The 18,515-nt window shown below is 41.8% G+C and overlaps 1 protein-coding gene across 1 annotated transcript in view; it reads left to right on the forward strand.

Annotated features, from left to right (window-relative positions):
- LOC141146138 (Y+L amino acid transporter 2-like) overlaps positions 1–18,515 on the forward strand; it is a 49,764-nt gene that overhangs the window by 28,817 nt on the left and 2,432 nt on the right. The window contains exons 5-9 of the mRNA XM_073632894.1: positions 3,510–3,633; positions 3,780–3,883; positions 5,895–5,991; positions 14,365–14,514; positions 15,674–15,857. Of these exons, the coding sequence (XP_073488995.1) occupies positions 3,510–3,633; positions 3,780–3,883; positions 5,895–5,991; positions 14,365–14,514; positions 15,674–15,857 (659 nt within the window). The remainder of the gene's footprint in view (positions 1–3,509; positions 3,634–3,779; positions 3,884–5,894; positions 5,992–14,364; positions 14,515–15,673; positions 15,858–18,515) is intronic.

Genomic DNA, 18,515 nt, shown 5'->3' on the forward strand with positions numbered 1-18,515 from the left:
GACGCCGTATAGTTTACCTGCTCCGTCGAATCTTCTTAGAACTTTCAACAGACACCATAAGCCAAAGTACGTGTGTACTTAGTTCTAGCTATTTTACTGCTCCTCCTCTTTGGTTACAATCAGCCAATAACATTCATCATCATCATTATTTTTATTTGTCTTTTCTCCCCTACATCGAATCTTTTCTTCCCCTCGTCGAATCTTTTCTCCCCTACGTCAAATCTTTTCTCTCTATGTCGAATCTTTTCTCTCTATGTCGAATCTTTTCTCTCTATGTAGAATAATCTTGGACTAATAGAGTTAAGGTTAGGCACATTCGACCACAGGTTTGATGGACACAGATTGTTATTGTCATCATCATGTCGAATCTCCTATCTATATCGAACTGTTGTAGCAACAAAAACAAAAATAAAGCATTTGTTTATGTCGGACCTTTCGTTTTTCGGATTCTGCACTTTCGTTATCGTTTGTTAAAACGATAACGAAAATACCTGAAATTCGGACGAAAATGCATTCGGACGAAAACGAATGCACATGTCTACTGGTAGGTTAATTGGCTCCTGTCTAAATTGGCCCTAGTGTGTGTATATATGAATGTAAGTTAGGGACCTTAGATTGTAAGCTCCTTAAGGATAGGGAGTGATGTGAATATACTAAATATATATGTAAAGTGCTACATGAATTGACAGTGTAGCTGTAATAAATAAATTAGTCTTAGCATCTTTACAATCTACAGTATCTGTTGAAACTTTTTGGCTTTTAAAAGCTTTTGAAACTGAACAAATGTAAATGTGCACTGCATGATGAGTGGCATCATCACTCAAAGAGTTTTTGGGGTTATTTTTTATTTTTTATTTTAACGTTACTCTTCTGTCAAAAAAGCAATATTCTTGTAACAAAACTTGGTTTTGCTTAAATAAAGATGTTATATAACGAGTAAATCTGTGTCTATAGTGCATGTTAAAACCTTAATACCATAATAACATATTAGATTTTTCACTCCAGGAGTATATAATGAGTTTTGGAAATTAATGCATTAAATAATGCATTACAATTTAACTAAACCCATTCTATTTTAGATGACTAAAATGAGTTTTAGTCGACTAAAATGTAGAACATTTTAGTCGACTAAAATGTATTGGAGATCTTATTCCACTAAATATGACTAAGACAATTGTAAATGACTAAAATGGGACTAAAACTAAAATGGCATTTTAGTCAAAAGACTAAAACTAAATTGAAATTTGCTGCCAAAATTAACAGTGCCTGCCACTATCAAGAATCAAAATATTCCCTTTTTAATAGATTTAATTGATCATTGAAGCATGGAAAGAAGAGTGACTTCTGGGGTCTCCGGCCATTTCTTGTCTGTAATCAAATGGCTGAGCAGGACCATCACATGTGTAGATATGTGCCTCTTGGCTCACCACATCTCCAACATTGATCTGGTATAGCCGGGTTGATCTTATTTAATAGAGTCGGGAAGCGGTACCATCTGCTTACAATTTTATAATTTTGTTCCTGCAATTGGGAAGCTAAGGTTGATTTAAATGTGAGAGAGAAGGCTTTATCCTAGTCCTTAGGAGCCAAGTTCTTGCCTAATTCTCACTCCCAGTCTCGAATATAAAAAGGTGATCGGGGAATGTTAAGAATGTAGGGTGCCATATATTTTAGAGAGCATGTGGACCTTTTGAATCAGAAAGACACAACTCCTCAAACCGAGTCAAGTCCCCACAAAGCTGCTCCTTACCCAACCCAACATAAAAGTGACGTAGTTGAAAATGTTAAAGCCACTCTCCTCTATAGGAGCGAGAAAGGGAGCTGAGTTCTCTCAAGGATTTCAGACCCTTAGAGGTGAGCGTGTGCCAAATAGGCGATGGGCATGGTGGTTGCCAGCAGAGAAAGCCTTTGTCTGGCAAGCTGGCCCCAGGCGCGAAGATACATTATACAGTATGTTGTATTGACCTTGTCCCAAACATATAAATGAAGAAAACAGAAACAATAACAGTGTTAGAGGCAGGCGATCAGTGGGGAGCAACCATGGAAGGGAGGTCAATGGTATAGGCGATAAGTCCAACTCGAGGGTAACCCACTGCTTGAGGGAACCATGGTGGAACCAATCCAGCACCCTACTAATTAGTACTGCAGCATGATATAATTCCAAATGGGGCAGGCCTGCACCACGGGCGTCTCGCCTCTTCACCAAAATATCATACTTTAGCCTAACCGAGGATCTAGGCCAGATAAATTTAAGTAATATCGACCACTCCCATTAAAAAAATGAGTGGGGGCCCCGGATGAGAATTGTTTGAAATATTTAAAGAAATCGATGGATGATATCTATCTTAAATAGGGACATCTGTCCCAACCAGGAATGTCGCATTGGTGGCCATCTGTTAAGGCGTTCCTGCATGATCCTGCATGACCATCTCCATGTTACTACATAGGGGGACCTCAAGAAAAATTGGATGTACAAGTTTCTCATACTCGACATTATACACTCACTAGCACCAGATTTGTATTTTAAAAATTGTATTTACTGGTGTTTATTTACTGATGATGACGGCCAGTTAGGCTGGCCATTATACATTTTACCGATGCAATGCAATCAGGGGTGCATCTATTAATGTCTTGCATACATAGCAACATCATTTTGGGGCTCCCATCCTTTTAACTGGTTATAGTGTATGCAAACCCAAAACCAAAAATGTTATATATTTCAGTTTACAAGTCCTTAGATGTGTTGGCTGCATTAGTTTTACATTTTTCAGGCTAAGTACAGAACATGCCTGATGATCTTGCCAGAAGTACAGTGTCCTTGTCATTTTTTTGTGAACTGAAAAGACAGTAAAAACAATGTTGTCTAATTTTTGTAAACTACTAACTACTGTAAAGGACAGAAAAACATTACTACCGTATGTGCTCTACTAAATAAGCACCAATTGGTAAACAGTGGGTAGGAGTAGATATTGCTGGTTGGACTTTATGAGCCATAGAGTTATTGCCCACTGCTTTCACATTGATCAGCTTTTCTTCTGTTTTTGCATTACAGAAAGCAGAAGAAAAATGCATTGGAACACTTCACAAAAATCAGTTGAGTTTTTAAAAATCTGGCATGCTGCATTTTTGGTGGGTGTTTGGCACGTGTTTAAAACCGCACCAAAAACACACTTCCCCATTAAAATGCATTGAAAACGCATAAAAAAATGTACCCGAGGTTGCATCTTTGGTGCGTTTTTTGAGTTACGTGTCCTTTTTTCAGAGGTGCAGGCTGAAGCAACCAGAAAATGCACTGGAACCCGGCAAAAATGCAGCATAAGTTTTTTTTAACAGCGTTTTTGCAAGGAGCAGTGTGAAAGCAGACTTACACCCCACTACATACAGTAGGTAGGCCCTAGCTGTCACAGTGCACAAAAATATCACATTTTAGAGATTTCCCTTTAGTCCCAGAACATTACCAATGCTGTTACTACTTTACTTCTACTGATGTTCGTTTCATGTATTCACAGGAACCTTCCTCTTGCTATTGCTATTTCAATGCCTATTGTGACTATTATATACCTTCTTACCAACGTGGCATACTATGTGGTTCTAGACATGGTATCTGTCTTGACCAGTGATGCAGTTGCTGTGGTGAGTTTTCTGTAGTTGTGTAATTATCTATTTAAGTTCTGATATCATTTGTATTCTGCAGAAACTGTAGGTATTTTAGGAAAGGTCAATGAAAAATGTATTTTGATCATAAGCAACAAATGCTAATACTATTTTGTGTTTTCTAGACCTTTGGAAATGAAGTTCTTGGCCATGCTAAATGGCTGATTCCAATAGCTGTTGCTATGTCTTGTTATGGCGGTTTGAACTCCTCTATAATTGCAGCGTCAAGGTGAGTAACTGACAGGTCAGGCCTGACAGACAGGAAAACGTTATACGGGACTGTAAGACTATTCCTCTGTGCATTCATATCCTGTTCCCAATGTCTATTCCTGAGTAGGGATGAGCCCGTGGTTCGAGTCAAACGTAAGTTCGTCTCGAACATCGGGCGTTCATTTGTTGTAAAACAAACGAAACATATTGGGCATTCGCGGGAAATTCAAGCGCCACGGAACGCCCCATAATGCACTGCAAGGTGATGATGATGATGATTGGCCAAACATGCACCTGACCTGCATGCTTTGACCAATCACAGCGTGCTCTGCTGCGAGAGCCATACTTGTCCAAAGGCAGAGTGTTCCGCAATGTCCATCCATCTTCAATCACGTCGCCGATAAACCCAAAAAATAGAAGAAAAAACGCTCCGCCGACTGCTGTCTCTTGGCTGTGACAGCTGTTATATAGGCAAGGGCGGGGCCACCCGGTGACGTAACCAGCTGACCCCACCCCTTCTGACATCATGCGACATCATGTGATGTCAGAGGGGGCGGGTAGTTTTTACTTTTTTGACACTTTTTTGGTGAATGGATAGGGGTACAATGTACTCGATACCCATTCACATAAGGGGGGGCCGGGATCTGGGGGCCCCCTTATTAAAGAGGGCTTCCAGATAAGCCCTCCACCCGCAGACCCCCACAACCACCGGGCAAGGGTTGTGGGGATGAGGCCCTTGTCCCCATAAATAGCGCTGCGAAGTTGACGTACCCACCACCCCAGTGTGAAAGGGGCCTAAGACCCCTTTCACACTGAGGCGCTTTGCAGGCGTTAAAAATAGCGCCTGCAAAGTGCCCTGAAACAGCGGCTCCAGTCACTACAGTGTGAAAGCCTGAGGGCTTCACTGGTGCGATGCTCTGGCAGGGCGTCAGAAAAAGTCCTGCCAGCAGCTTCTTTGGAGCGTATTAGGAGCAGTGAACTCACCGCTCCTAAAGCGCCCCTGCCCATTGAGATCAATGGGCAGCGCCGCCAAACCGCAGGCAAAGTGCCGCTGTAGCAGCGCTTTGCGGGCGGTTTTAACCCTTTTTCGGCTGCTAGCGGGGGTTAAAAGCGCCCCGCTAGCGGCCAAATAGCGCCTGCAAAAACGACAGTAATGCACTGCTAAAAATTAACGCCATTTAAGCGCCGACACCCAGCGCGGCTCAATGTGAAAGGGCTATTAAGGTGTTATTTTGCATATGGACCACCAAGGCAGTGTCTGTGTTTCTTTTATTGTCATTATTAGTTTTTTACATTTCCTGATTACTATTGAAAATAATTAAGTTGTATAGTGGAACACAGTGATATAAAAAGTATGCCACCGTGAGCCCTCACGCTTCGCACTCATCCTGATAGTATGTATCAATTGTCTGTGCTGTGTAGGTATGGGAAGCAGATATGACTTTTTAAGTACTTATTTCAGTTACAACTTAAACCTACATTAAAAACTGTGTTAATATATTCATAGGTTATGGTGTTTTCTTGTTTTTTTTTTATATATGCCTTAAATATTTTCTTAATAAAAATTCACAAAATGTAACCTTAAGTCACCTGCAAAGCTTTGCAAGTGCTGGTACACATTACATAGCACAGATTTTCCTGCCATTTTCCTGTTTAGCAAACTGATTAATATGTAGGTTCTTATAGAGAATGCCAGCTCATATTTGGTGCATTAGGACTTCCCAGGATTGTAGATGTATTGCTAAATCCCCAATCAGTTGTTAAATTGCTAATTTATTCATTTCAAACTCATTTTACAATATCCTGATTTTTAAATAAAGATCAGCGTGCTTCAGGTGAGCCTGTTGCACCTGTACAGTATATGTCCCCAAAAATTACAGAGGGTGTAGTTATTTACCTGCTGTGATCATACTCATGTTATGTTAACACTGATCTATGCCCCGGTTGGCCAATAAAGTGTCAGAAGTACTGAAGTCACAGTTTATAATGGCCTTGTCTATATCATAAAGAGAACATTTCTGTTTCTCTAGGCTGTTTTATGTTGGAGCAAGGGAAGGTCACTTACCTACAAGTCTAAGTCTGATTCATCTGCAGAACTTCACCCCTGTCCCTGCTCTTCTCTTTAATGTAAGTGTACTAATACTAATGATCATACTAACTTTCACTGGGCATTTGTACACACATTACAAATATTAAGATACAAACTAGTTTGAGTAATTCATTGCCCATTTAGCTGAGTGATGCCAAGATGATTTACAGTGCCTTGAAAAAGTATTCACACCCCTTGCCATTTTCTGCATTTTGTCATGTTACAACCAAAAATGTATTTTATTGGGATTTTGTGTGATAGACCAACACAAAGTGGCACATAATTGTTAAGTGGAAGGAAAATGATTAAATGGTTTTCAACATTTTTTTAAGTAAATTTAGTAAATATCCAAAATGTGTGGCTTGCATTTGTATTCAGTCGCCTTTACTGTGATACCCCTAACTAAAATCTAGTGGTACCAATTGCCTTCAGATGTCACCTGATTAGTAAATAGAGTCAAAATGTGTGTAATTTAATCTCAGTATAAATAAAGCTGTTCTGTGAAGCCCTCAGAGGTTTGTTAGAGAACCTTATTGAACAAACAGCATCATGAAGGCCAAAGAGCACACCAGACAGGTCAGGGATAAAGTTGTGGAGAAGTTTAAAACAGGGTTAGGTTTAAAAAAAAATATCCCAAGTTTTGAACATCTCACAGAGCACTGTTCAATCCATCATCCGAAAATGCAGAGTATGGCACAAATGCAAATCTACCAAGATATGGCGGTCCACCTAAACTGACAGGCCGGGCAAGGAGAGCATTAATCAGAGAAGTAGCCAAGAGGCCCATGATACCTCTGGAGGAGCTGCAGAGATCCACAGCTCAGGTGGAAGAATCTGTCCACAGGACTATTAGTCGTGCACTTCACAAATCTGGCCTTTTTGGAAGAGTGGCAAGAAGAAAACCATTGTTAAAAAAAAGCCATAAGAAGTCCCATTTGCAGATTGTGAGAAGCCATGTGGGGGACACAGCAAATATGTGGAAGAAGGTGCTCTGGTCAGATGAGACCAAAATTGAACATTTTGGTCTAAAAGCAAAAGGCTATGTGTGACGGAAAACTAACACTGCACATCACCCTGAAAACACCATCCCCGCCATGAAACATGGTGGTGGCAGCATCATGTTGTTATTTCAGCAGGGACGGGAAAGCTGGTCAGAGTTAATGGGAAGATGGATGGAGCCAAATACAGGGCAATCTTAGAAGAAATCCTGTTAGAGTCTGCAAAAGACTTGAGACTGGGGCAGAGGTTCACCTTCCAGCAGGATAACGACCCTGAACATACAGCCAGAGCTACAATGGAATGGTTTAGATCAAAGCATATTCATGTGTTAGAATGGCCCAGTCAAAGGTCAGACCTAAATCCATTTGAGAATCTGTGGCAAGACTTGGAAATTGCTGTTCACAGACACTCTCCATCCAATCTGACAGAGCTTGAGCTATTTTGCAAAGAAGAATGGGAAAAATGTTCACTCTCTAGATGTGCAAAGCTGGTAGAGACATCCCCAAAAAGACTTTGAGCTGTAATTGCAGTAAAAGGTGGTTCTACAAAGTTTTGACTCAGGGGGGCTGAATACAAATACATGCCACACTTTTCACATATTTATTTAAAAAAAAAAAATTGTAACCATTTATAATTTTCCTTCCACTTCACAATGATGTGCCACTTTGTGTTGGTCTATCACATACAATTCCAATAAAATACATTTACGTGTTAGGTTGTAGCATGACAAAACATGGGACATTTCAAGGGGTATGAATACTTTTTCAAGGCACTGTATATTGTTATTACCCATATTATTATTGTTACAGGTACTTACAGTGGGGACGGAAAGTATTCAGACCCACTTAAATTTTTCACTCCTTGTTATATTGCAGCCATTTGCTAAAATCATTTAAGTTCATTTTTTTTCCTCATTAATGTACACACAGCACCCCATATTGACAGAAAAACACAGAATTGTTGACATTTTTGCAGATTTATTAAAAAAGAAAAACTGAAATATCACATGGTCCTAAGTATTCAGACCCTTTGCTCAGTATTTAGTAGAAGCACCCTTTTGATCTAATACAGCCATGAGTCTTTTTGGGAAAGATGCAACAAGTTTTTCACACCTGGATTTGGGGATCCTCTGCCATTCCTCCTTGCAGATCCTCTCCAGTTCTGTCAGGTTTGATGGTAAACGTTGGTGGACAGCCATTTTTAGGTCTCTCCAGAGATGCTCATTTGGGTTTAAGTCAGGGCTCTTTCTGGGCCATTCAAGAACAGTCACAGAGTTGTTGTGAAGCCACTCCTTCGTTATTTTAGCTGTGTGCTTAGGGTCATTGTCTTGTTGGAAGGTAAACCTTCGGCCCAGTCTGAGGTCCTGAGCACTCTGGAGAAGGTTTTCGTCCAGGATATCCCTGCACTTGGCCGCATTCATCTTTCCCTCGATTGCAACCAGTCGTCCTGTCCCTGCAGCTGAAAAACACCCCCACAGCATGATGCTGCCACCACCTTGCTTCACTGTTGGGACTGTATTGGACAGGTAATGAGCAGTGCCTGGTTTTCTCCACACATACCGCTTAGAATTAAGGCCAAAAAGTTCGATCTCGGTCTCATCAGACCAGAGAATCTTATTTCTCACCATCTTGGATTCCTTCAGGTGTTTTTTTAGAAAACTCCATGCGGGTTTTCATGTGTCTTGCACTGAGGAGAGGCTTCCGTCGGGCCACTCTGCCATAAAGCCCCGACTGGTGGAGGGCTGCAGTGATGGTTGACTTTCAACAACTTTCTCCCATCTCCCGACTGCATCTCTGGAGCTCAGCCACAGTGATCTTTGGGTTCTTCTTTACCTTTCTCACCAAGGCTCTTCTCCCCCGATAGCTCAGTTTGGCCGGACGGCCAGCTCTGGGAAGGGTTCTGGTCGTCCCAAACTTTTTCCATTTAAGGATTATGGAGGCCACTGTGCTCTTAGGAACCTTAAGTGCAGCAGAATTTTTTTTGTAACCTTGGCCAGAGCTGTGCCTTGCCACAATCCTGTCTCTGAGCTCTTCAGGCAGTTCCTTTGACCTCATGATTCTCATTTGCTCTGACATGCACTGTGAGCTGTAAGGTCTTATATAGACAGGTGTGTGGCTTTCCTAATCGAGTCCAATCAGTATAATCAAACACAGCTGGACTCAAATGAAGGTGTAGAACCATCTCAAGGATGATCAGAAGAAATGGACAGCACCTGAGTTAAATATATGAGTGTCACAGCAAAGGGTCTGAATACTTAGGACCATGTGATATTTCAGTTTTTCTTTTTTAATAAATCGGCAAAAATGTCAACAATTCTGTGTTCTTCTGTCAATATGGGGTGCTGTGTGTACATTAATGAGGAAAAAAATGAACTTAAATGATTTTAGCAAATGGCTGTAATATAACAAAGAGTGAAAAATTTAAGGTTGGTCTGAATACTTTCTGTCCCCACTGTAGATAGTGGCATGAATTTACACAGTGCTTTACATATATTTTGTACATTTACATCACTCCCTGCCCTCAAGAAGCTTACAGTCCCGAATTCACATACTGTACATACACATACTAGGGCAAATTAACCTACCAGCATGGCTTTGTAGTGTGGGAGGAAACCACACTACACTTAAATAAACATGGTATACTTACCTGCTCTGTGCAATGATTTTGCACAGAGTCCTGATCCTCCTCTTCTTGGGTCCTCTCCCCTGCCGAGTGCTCCCATAGAAAGCCACTCGCTGTGGAGGCACATGTGTGGGCTTGATCCCAAACTGTGCTCTGTGTGTCCATTGACGCCCCTGCTCTCTCCTCGCAGGTTGTGATTGACAGCCAATGGCTCCTGCTGCTGCCTCCATGACCAATGAGTTGAGAGAGAATGGCGAGAGCTGCTGCTCTCGGGCACAGCACTGGATCGAGATAGGGTTCAGGTAAGTATAAGGGGTGGTGGGGGTGCTGCATGCAGATGGTCTTTTACCTTAATGCATAGGATACATTAAGGTAAAAAAGGTTCTGTCTTTAGAACCAACTTTAAATCAGATAATAGTGCTTTGCCTCCAGACATGGTATTGTATTTATTTATTACAGGTATTTCTGTATACAGCATCAGCGATTTATTAAACACCTAACACAGTGTTTCTCAACCTTTTTTCAGTCAAGGCACCCTTTACAATTTGAGGCATCAAATTCTAAAATGTAGAAATCGAAATGAATAGTTTTACATAATGCAGCAACACCCATATGCGTAGGACACCCAACATTAGCGGTGATTATTTCTTCCAACAAAAACAACTTTGCACGCTGGTACTGACTAGTATTCCAATATTTCTCTTCTCCCTCAGTTTCTCTCCCTCACTCAGCTAATGTAACCCCTGTGCTGATGATGGAAAGGGGCAAACAAGGGTGCTGTGCAGGTGCCCATCATCCTCCTTATGATGATGTCATTGGTTGTTAGGACACTGGCGGCTAGAAGGTTGTAATGGTGCACAATGAAAACCTGTGGCTTTATGTAACTAATAGACAGTCTTGATCCACCTGCTGGATTGTATACAATTTTTGGGCAGTTTCTAGGCATTTTACCAAGGCACTCCTGAAGACACCCTGGTTGATAAAGGCTGACTTAACATACTGTACAATCACATCATGCCACATGTAATATATATATATATATATATATATATATATATATATATATATATATAAAAATAACTTCACAGGTGTGGTAGACAGCACACAGTATACGTCATAGTGCCAGCAATCAAGCCTTCCCAAAGGCCATATATAAAGAAAAAGTCCAGGGATTGCTGCACTTAAAATGTATTAATTCCACATGTAATAAATTGCATACGTTTCATGTCGTTCCAAAGAACGACACCTGTGAAGTTATTTTTCTTTATATATATATTTACAGTATATACACACTATATTACCAAAATTATTGGGACTTCTGCCTTTACATCGGGGGCGGATCCAGAGCCTAGTCTCGGGAGGGGCACTGGCAGAAAATATTTTTTTATGCGGGAAAGTTATCGGGGCAGTGGCTGGTGTTAGCGCTTTCATCATCACGGCACCATGGTTGTTATTGTGTCAGGATGATTGAAGCGCATTATTTCTACTATTACATTGTAATATAAAATGAAATGGTTCAACTCACCATAATGCAGAATCAGTGGGAGCCCTGAGCGTGTCACTTGCCACGTCCCTGCCACCGGATGCTGATTGTCACTTGCCACATCACCTGCCACACGTTGCGGATTGTCACTTGCCACACGTTGCGGATTGTCACTTGCCACACGTTGCGGATTGTCACTTGCCACGTCACCTGCCACATGTTGTCATTGGCCTGCTAAGATGCAGATTGTCACTTGCCAGAGGGAAGGCAGGCAGCAGATAGATTATGTAATCTCTCTGCTGCCCGCGGCTGCACAGTGAGGGCGGAACTGCAGTGATGCAGGGCGGGCAGTGAGAGATGATGCCATCTCTCTGCTCCCCGCACGCTGGCTCTCTGACTGGCCAGCACCTCCGCTCTCATGCCAACCGGCCTGCCCACTTACTCGATGATTGCCCAGCCCGTCTGCACACTCACCTACTAACCCCCCCTTACTCATCTGCCGACCTGCAGTGCCCGCTCAGGCGCTCACTCACCTGCCAACCCCGCTGACTGGCCAGCACCTCTGCTCACCTGCCAACTGGTCCACCCGCACACTCACCTGCTGACCTCCCCTCACTCATCTGCTGACCTGCCTGCTCAGGAGCAGTGACGTAGCGTGGCTTGTCAGCACCTGGGGCAAGGCAAGTAATTTGAGCCCCCTAACCTGCGGACTTTTACCACTCCCTGAGTCCCTTCAAATACAATAGTACTAACCTACCTGATTCCTATACTGACCACTACACTAACCTACTTGATTTCAACACTGACCAACCTGATTCCTTTACTGACCATTACACACTACACTGACCACTACACTATACTGTCCACTATATTATACTGTCCACTACACTGACCACTATACTATACTGTCCACTACACTGACCACTATATTATACTGTCCACTACACTGACCACTATACTATACTGTCCACTACACTGACCACTACACTACACTGTCCACTATACTATACTGTCCACTACACTGACCACTATATTATACCGTCCACTACACTGACCACTATACTATACTGTCCACTACACTGACCACTATACTATACTGTCCACTACACTGACCACTATACTATACTGTCCACTACACTGACCACTATATTATACTGTCCACTACATATACTGTACACTATACTTTACTGTCCACTACACTGACCGCTATATTATACTGTCCACTACACTGACCACTATACTATACTGTCCATTACACTGACCACTATATTATACTGTCCACTACATATACTGTACACTATACTTTACTATCCACTACACTGACCACTATATTATACTGTCCACTACACTGACCACTATACTATACTGTCCACTATACTATACTGTCCACTACACTGACCACTATATTATACTGTCTACTACACTGACCACTATATTATACTGTCCACTACACTGACCACTACACTATACTGTCCACTACACTGACCACTACACTATACTGTCCACTACACTGACCACCATACTACACTAACTGACCACCATACTACACTAACTGACTTTCTCTCCCCCCCCCTCGGGCCCAGTAACACGACTGTCATGAGGGAGTCTCACTCACCTTTGTGTCTGGCTGGCCTGCATCAGTCCGGAGGAGGAGAAGACAGCGGCGGCTCACATTTTTGCTCCTCTCCCCAGCGCTGTAGCTGCAATGTTCAGTGTCCGGTGCAGCGCACTGTGATTGGGCATATGGGGGTCATGTGCGGAGGCAGGACTTCAGGAGCAATCGTGGACAGGCCAGCTCTATGCCTCACGTGACCCCCATACGCCCAATCACAGCGCGCCGGACACTGAACATGGCGGCCAGAGTCCGGGGACACAGGAAGTTAAAATTAGGAGGATGCAGCCAGTGACACATACTGGAGCCCCTCTAAATGTCGCACTCGGGGCCACCGCACCCCCCACTCTACGCCACTGCTCAGGAGCTCACTCACCTGCCAACTCCGGCTGACTGGCCAGCTCGCGCACTCGTCCCTGGGCCCTGACTGGCCTGTCCATCACTAATTTCTCGGAAGGGGCAATTGCCCCGTTGCCCCCCCCGGATCCGCCCCTGCTTTACATGCACAAGAACTTTAATGGCATCCCAGTCTTAGTCTGTAGGGTTCAATACTGAGTTGGCCCACCCTTTGCAGCTATAACAGCTTCAACTCTTCCAGAAGTGAATTTGTGAGGTCAGGCACTGATGTGGATGAGAAGTCCTGTCTCACAGTCTCCGCTCTGTTCCATTCCAAAGGTGTTCTATTGGGTTGAGGTCAGGACTCAGGACTGTGCAGGCCAGTCAAGTTCTTCCACCCCAAAACTCGCTCATCCATGTCTTTATGGACCTTGCTTTGTGCACTGGTACACAGTCATGTTGGAACAGGAAGGGGCCATCCCCAAACTGTTCCCACAAAGTTGGGAGCATGAAATTGTCCAAAATGTCTTGGTATGCTGGAACTAATGCGCCAAGCTGAAACCCTGAAAACCAACCCCAGACCATAATCCCCCCTTCACCAAATGATTTGGACCAGTGCACAAAGCAAAGTCCATAAAGACATGGATGAGCGAGTTTGTGGTGGAGGAACTTGACTGGCCTGCACAGAGTCCTGACCTCAAGCTGATAGAACACCATTGGAATGAATTAGAGCGGAGACTGTGAGCCAGGCCTTCTCGTCCACATCAGAGCCTGACCTCACAAATGCGATTCTAGAAGAATGGTCAAACATTCCCACAGACACACTCCTAAACCTTGTGGACAGCCTTCCCAGAAGAGTTAAAGCTGTTATAGCTGCAAAGGGTGAGCCAACCCAATATTGAACCCTACAGACTAAGACTGGGATGCCATTAAAGTTTACGTGCGTGTAAAGGCAGGCATCCCAATACTTTTGGTAATATAGTGTGTATATATATATATATATATATATATATATATATATATATATATATATATATATATATATATATATATATATATATATGTGTGTGTGTGTGTGTGTGTGTATATACTGTGTATATATACACACACATACACAAATACCAGAGCTAATTTAGACATAAGACAATTAATCTATGAGTATTTGTAGTGTGGGGGGAACTGGAATATTGAGAGGCAACCCACACAAGAACAAGGAAAACATGCAAACTTTGTGCAGATGGTGTCCTGATCAGGATACAAGCTGAGGGCCCCAGTGCTGCATGGCAGAAGTGCTATCCACTAAGCCACTGTACTGCCTGTGGTAGACTACAAATGTTTTTTTTTTTTATTATTTCCAAGGGGTTAATGGCAATTGTCTACCTGCTTGTGGAAGACATCTTTCAACTCATAAACTACTACAGCTTCAGTTATTGGTTATTTGTTGGTCTTTCTGTTGCTGGATTAATAGTGCTGCGAGTTACTCAACCTGAAAGGTCACGTCCTGTAAAGGTAAGTTCTGAAATTTTTTTTAATATATATTAGGGATAGTTATTCATGCATATTTATTTATTTTTGCTACATAGCTTCTTGAATTAGCCCACTTTTTTCATTGTTTCACAATACTATCGCACATTATCGCATATTACTGCATTTTTGTTCCTTTTTTTGCTGCATACTGTAGCTCCTTAAATTAGCTCACCATTTTTTTATTATCATTTTTTGCTTTAGAGTGTTGAGGTCACTTGCTAATGGTTGCAGCTTTTTCATGTGTATTTTTAGGGTGATATATTATTCTTTGGTATTTATTTTGTGTATTAGTTTTGGTTGGTTGTGAGGTCCATAGCAGCGCACAAGTACTTTATATTTAAGTTCTGCCATTAGCTATCGTAAAAAAAATATTTAAGAATATTTAAGCAGATACTTTTAAACCTCTTAAAGACTGACTTGTTTCCAAATTTCAAAGGCTTAAGGGGGCCTGTAAGGATATAAGACTATTGCAGTTTCCATTATTGGGTGTTTTTTAAATGAAAGTCACCAGGAGGTTTTATAAGTTGCTCTTTACAATCCATGAGCTATCAGCTATAAAATGAGGTGGTGCAAAATATTGTGCTGAAAACGTCCAGATAAGCTTTGGTGGGAGGTAGAGATAGCCTGTAATATGGATCTACATTAGCAAAAAGAAGAGAAAGTACCAGATCAACTTATAGGATCGTAGTGTTGGGTGAATGTAGTGCCCAACACTGGGAGGGGGGATACAGACTCACCCTAATTGGGGTGGTGCCCTTTACCTTAGGTCTTGAACTAGGAAAGCATATGAGGAAAAAGTGGTGGTTTGAAGGAACCCAAACAGTTCTACGGGATAAAAGGATTGGGCAATCTGCAATCTTCTCCCAACAGTTTAAAACTTCTTTATTTGTGTCAAAAATACATGAAAATATAAGTGAGCAGACTACATAACTTTAGTCCTGTTATTTGTAATGGGTTCACATTTTCCTGCTCTGGGTACAACATGATTCCAAATCTACCAAGTATGGAGTATGGGTCTGAAATGTATGTAAAAAAAATTAGGAATGATTTTCAGTGGCTACATGTGAGTCCAGAGAAATATAATAGGACAAAGTCTTCAATAAATGATAGGATTTGATATCACTTTTGTCCTTCATTGCAGGTCAGTCTGTTCTTTCCTGTGGTATATTGCCTCTGCAGCCTTTTCCTGGTTATCGTGCCACTCTACTGTGATACCATTAACTCACTCATTGGTGTTGGAATAGCACTCTCTGGAATTCCTGCTTACTTTTTAGGGGTTTATTTACAAGTTGAAAAGAGACCAAGATTCCTTTCCCTTCTTTGTGGTGAGTATCACAGTTTTTTTCTTTTTACTGTTTTGAATATTTACAGGGAGAGGCTTATTGATCACCTTGTTCAATGGGCAGGACTGTGCTTTTTGTTCCAAGCAGTGAACCCTTTTCCCCTCAGTATTCACTGCTACGCTTTGATATAGTATAAGCCAGGGCCCTGAGCTTTAATGCCATATCCAGTAGTAGTAATAGTAATACTGAGACAATTGGGTTAAATGGAAAAAACAAACAAACAGAAGGCCAATCCCACATAATTCTGCCCTAATTGTATCTGCTGAAGATGTTTTTCTCTTCTATCAACATTCTTGGTACTTCTTGGTTGTTTTTTCCTCGTGAATCAAGAAGTCTATTACATTACTTGAGCTGGTCTCTACACAGCAGCTATTTGTATCAATGTTTCCTCTGTGATGTCTTGAAGGCTGCAGCTGGACCCCGCTGGACTGAAGTTTGCAGGGCCTGTCTAAAACGTGACCTTCAGACACTGGGCTTTGCCAGTGGTGCTTTCCATACCTTAGCCTACTGTGTTAGCTGGAAGGCAATCTCCAGATCCAGACCTCTGGCGCAGCCTCTGGGGTGAGCCAATCTCAGAAGACTTACTCTGTGAGTTGGCCCATGGACAGGGCAAAGATAAAGTGGAATGTGGCTTTTGGGTACTGGGCCCTGCATTTGGTGTTTTACAGATCCATGTGTACCCATGTGACCTTCTGACACTGGGCTCTAACAGAGGGGCTTTCCAGACCATAGCCTACTGTGTTAGCTGGCAGGCAGTCTCTAGATTCAGACCCATGGCGCATCCTCTGGGAGTGAACCAACTTCTGAAGACTTAATCTGTGAGTAGAACCATTGACGGTGCAAAGATTAAGTGGGATGTAGCTTTTGGGTACTGGGCTCTGCATTTTGGGTGCTTTACATACCCATGCATACTTTGTCAGCCGCTCTTCAGTTTTAGAGCAGTTGTACAGCATCTGTTGTATACCAGTATCTGATGACTCCCTGGGAAAGTATGCCTCTAAAAGTGGAAAAATAGCTTGCTATATGGCATTTGATTACTAAGAACTTATTCTGGTGCTTTCCAGACCTGTGTGTGCTGTGTCAACTCAACTGCAGAGCACTATATAGCTCTGGAGCAGTAACCCAGTCTTCGATGTCTCCCAGTGTATGTATGTAAGCCCCTGAATGAGACATCATTTTTTTCTCAAGGAAATCGATTATTTCATAGTTGCTACTGATGTCTGTATCTCCACTCTGCACACATCCTGTTTTCATACAGAACTTTATTTTTTTGTTTCCTTTTTATGCAATGTGGGTTTTGTTCATGAATGCAACTTCTTTTCCTTCTTTGCACATTAATATCCCTCTTGCTGGTTTTTGTACTTTCCTGGAAGATCCACTGACAGAGTACCCTGTTATCCGAGTTTTTATATATATATATATATATATATATATATATATATATATATATATATATATATATATATATATGATCAAATATTGTATTGTGTCTATCACACCTCTGTAAAGGTGTCCTCTCATCCTTTTCATCCTAAGGTCCCAATACTTCTATTGCATTACAATCTATCCTTAGCCTTCCCTTTTACATAGGCGTGTGGACCTTTCACCTCTTCCTTAAAAGGGACTTGGAACTCTACACTTCTTTGTTTCACATCAAACGTTTGCTTCCCTCTTTCCCTTAGTATTGAGAGGGCTGATATATTATGGACCTCTATTCCCTGAAATTAAGCCTTGTGGTTATTCAACTTTGAACTCCAGCTGTTCAGTGGTTGGTCCTTGATCAGGATCTTTGTTTTTTTAATATTCATTTTCCCTGAGATCAGGGGTTAGGGCTTCACCTGACAAAAACTTCAAGTTCTGTTGACCACTTGTGCTGTCAAAGATTTCTTCCACCTGTATTTTTCTTCAGGTGATTGATTTGTTGATTTGTTGCTCTCCACATTATTGTGGATGTCAATCATTTTTTACAGAATAGCAGTCTCTCCTTAATAGTGCTACCTGCCCTGCTCTGAAACACCAGCTTTTTTTGGTGCCTTCCCTTGTTAGTGGCTTTTTCCATATTTGATCCCCCCCACCTATCTCTTGCCCAGCCTTGTTTGACATTAATTGCTTTGATATTCCTATAAGAAGATTTTTACATCTCTTGGATTTCTCAGTGGCTTTTGCCCCCCAAAAATTGGACTGCTTGTGGACATCCAAACTGGACAAGAATTACTATCTTCCCGTGTCCCTCAATAGACGAAAAAAAAATGGATTTTGGTACGATTTTACAATAAGTACAAAAAATATATTTTAGAAATATTTTAGAAATTCTTCATGTATTGGATAGATGTGCTGAATGTTCGTGTTGCCCAGACATACATTAAATACACCTATCATGAGAGAACATAAATGCTGCCATTGCTGAGCTTTCCCTTAGAGAATGCTGGTTCTCTTGCTATCCTGCTCATGCTTACTTTCAATGCTTTCAGAGTCAGTGGCCAAGATCAAGCACTCATTTAACCACTTGCTGCCAAATCACGTACATGGATGTGATCGATTCCAAGTGGTTATACTGGGATGATGCCTGCAGCTACAGGCATCATTCCAGTATTGTTTTTTTCAGGAGGCAATCAACTTTTAATTAGCCACTGAATGGCT

This window comes from Aquarana catesbeiana, linkage group LG05 (genome assembly GCF_042186555.1).
Source record: "Aquarana catesbeiana isolate 2022-GZ linkage group LG05, ASM4218655v1, whole genome shotgun sequence".
Classification (NCBI taxonomy): Eukaryota; Metazoa; Chordata; class Amphibia; order Anura; family Ranidae; genus Aquarana; species Aquarana catesbeiana.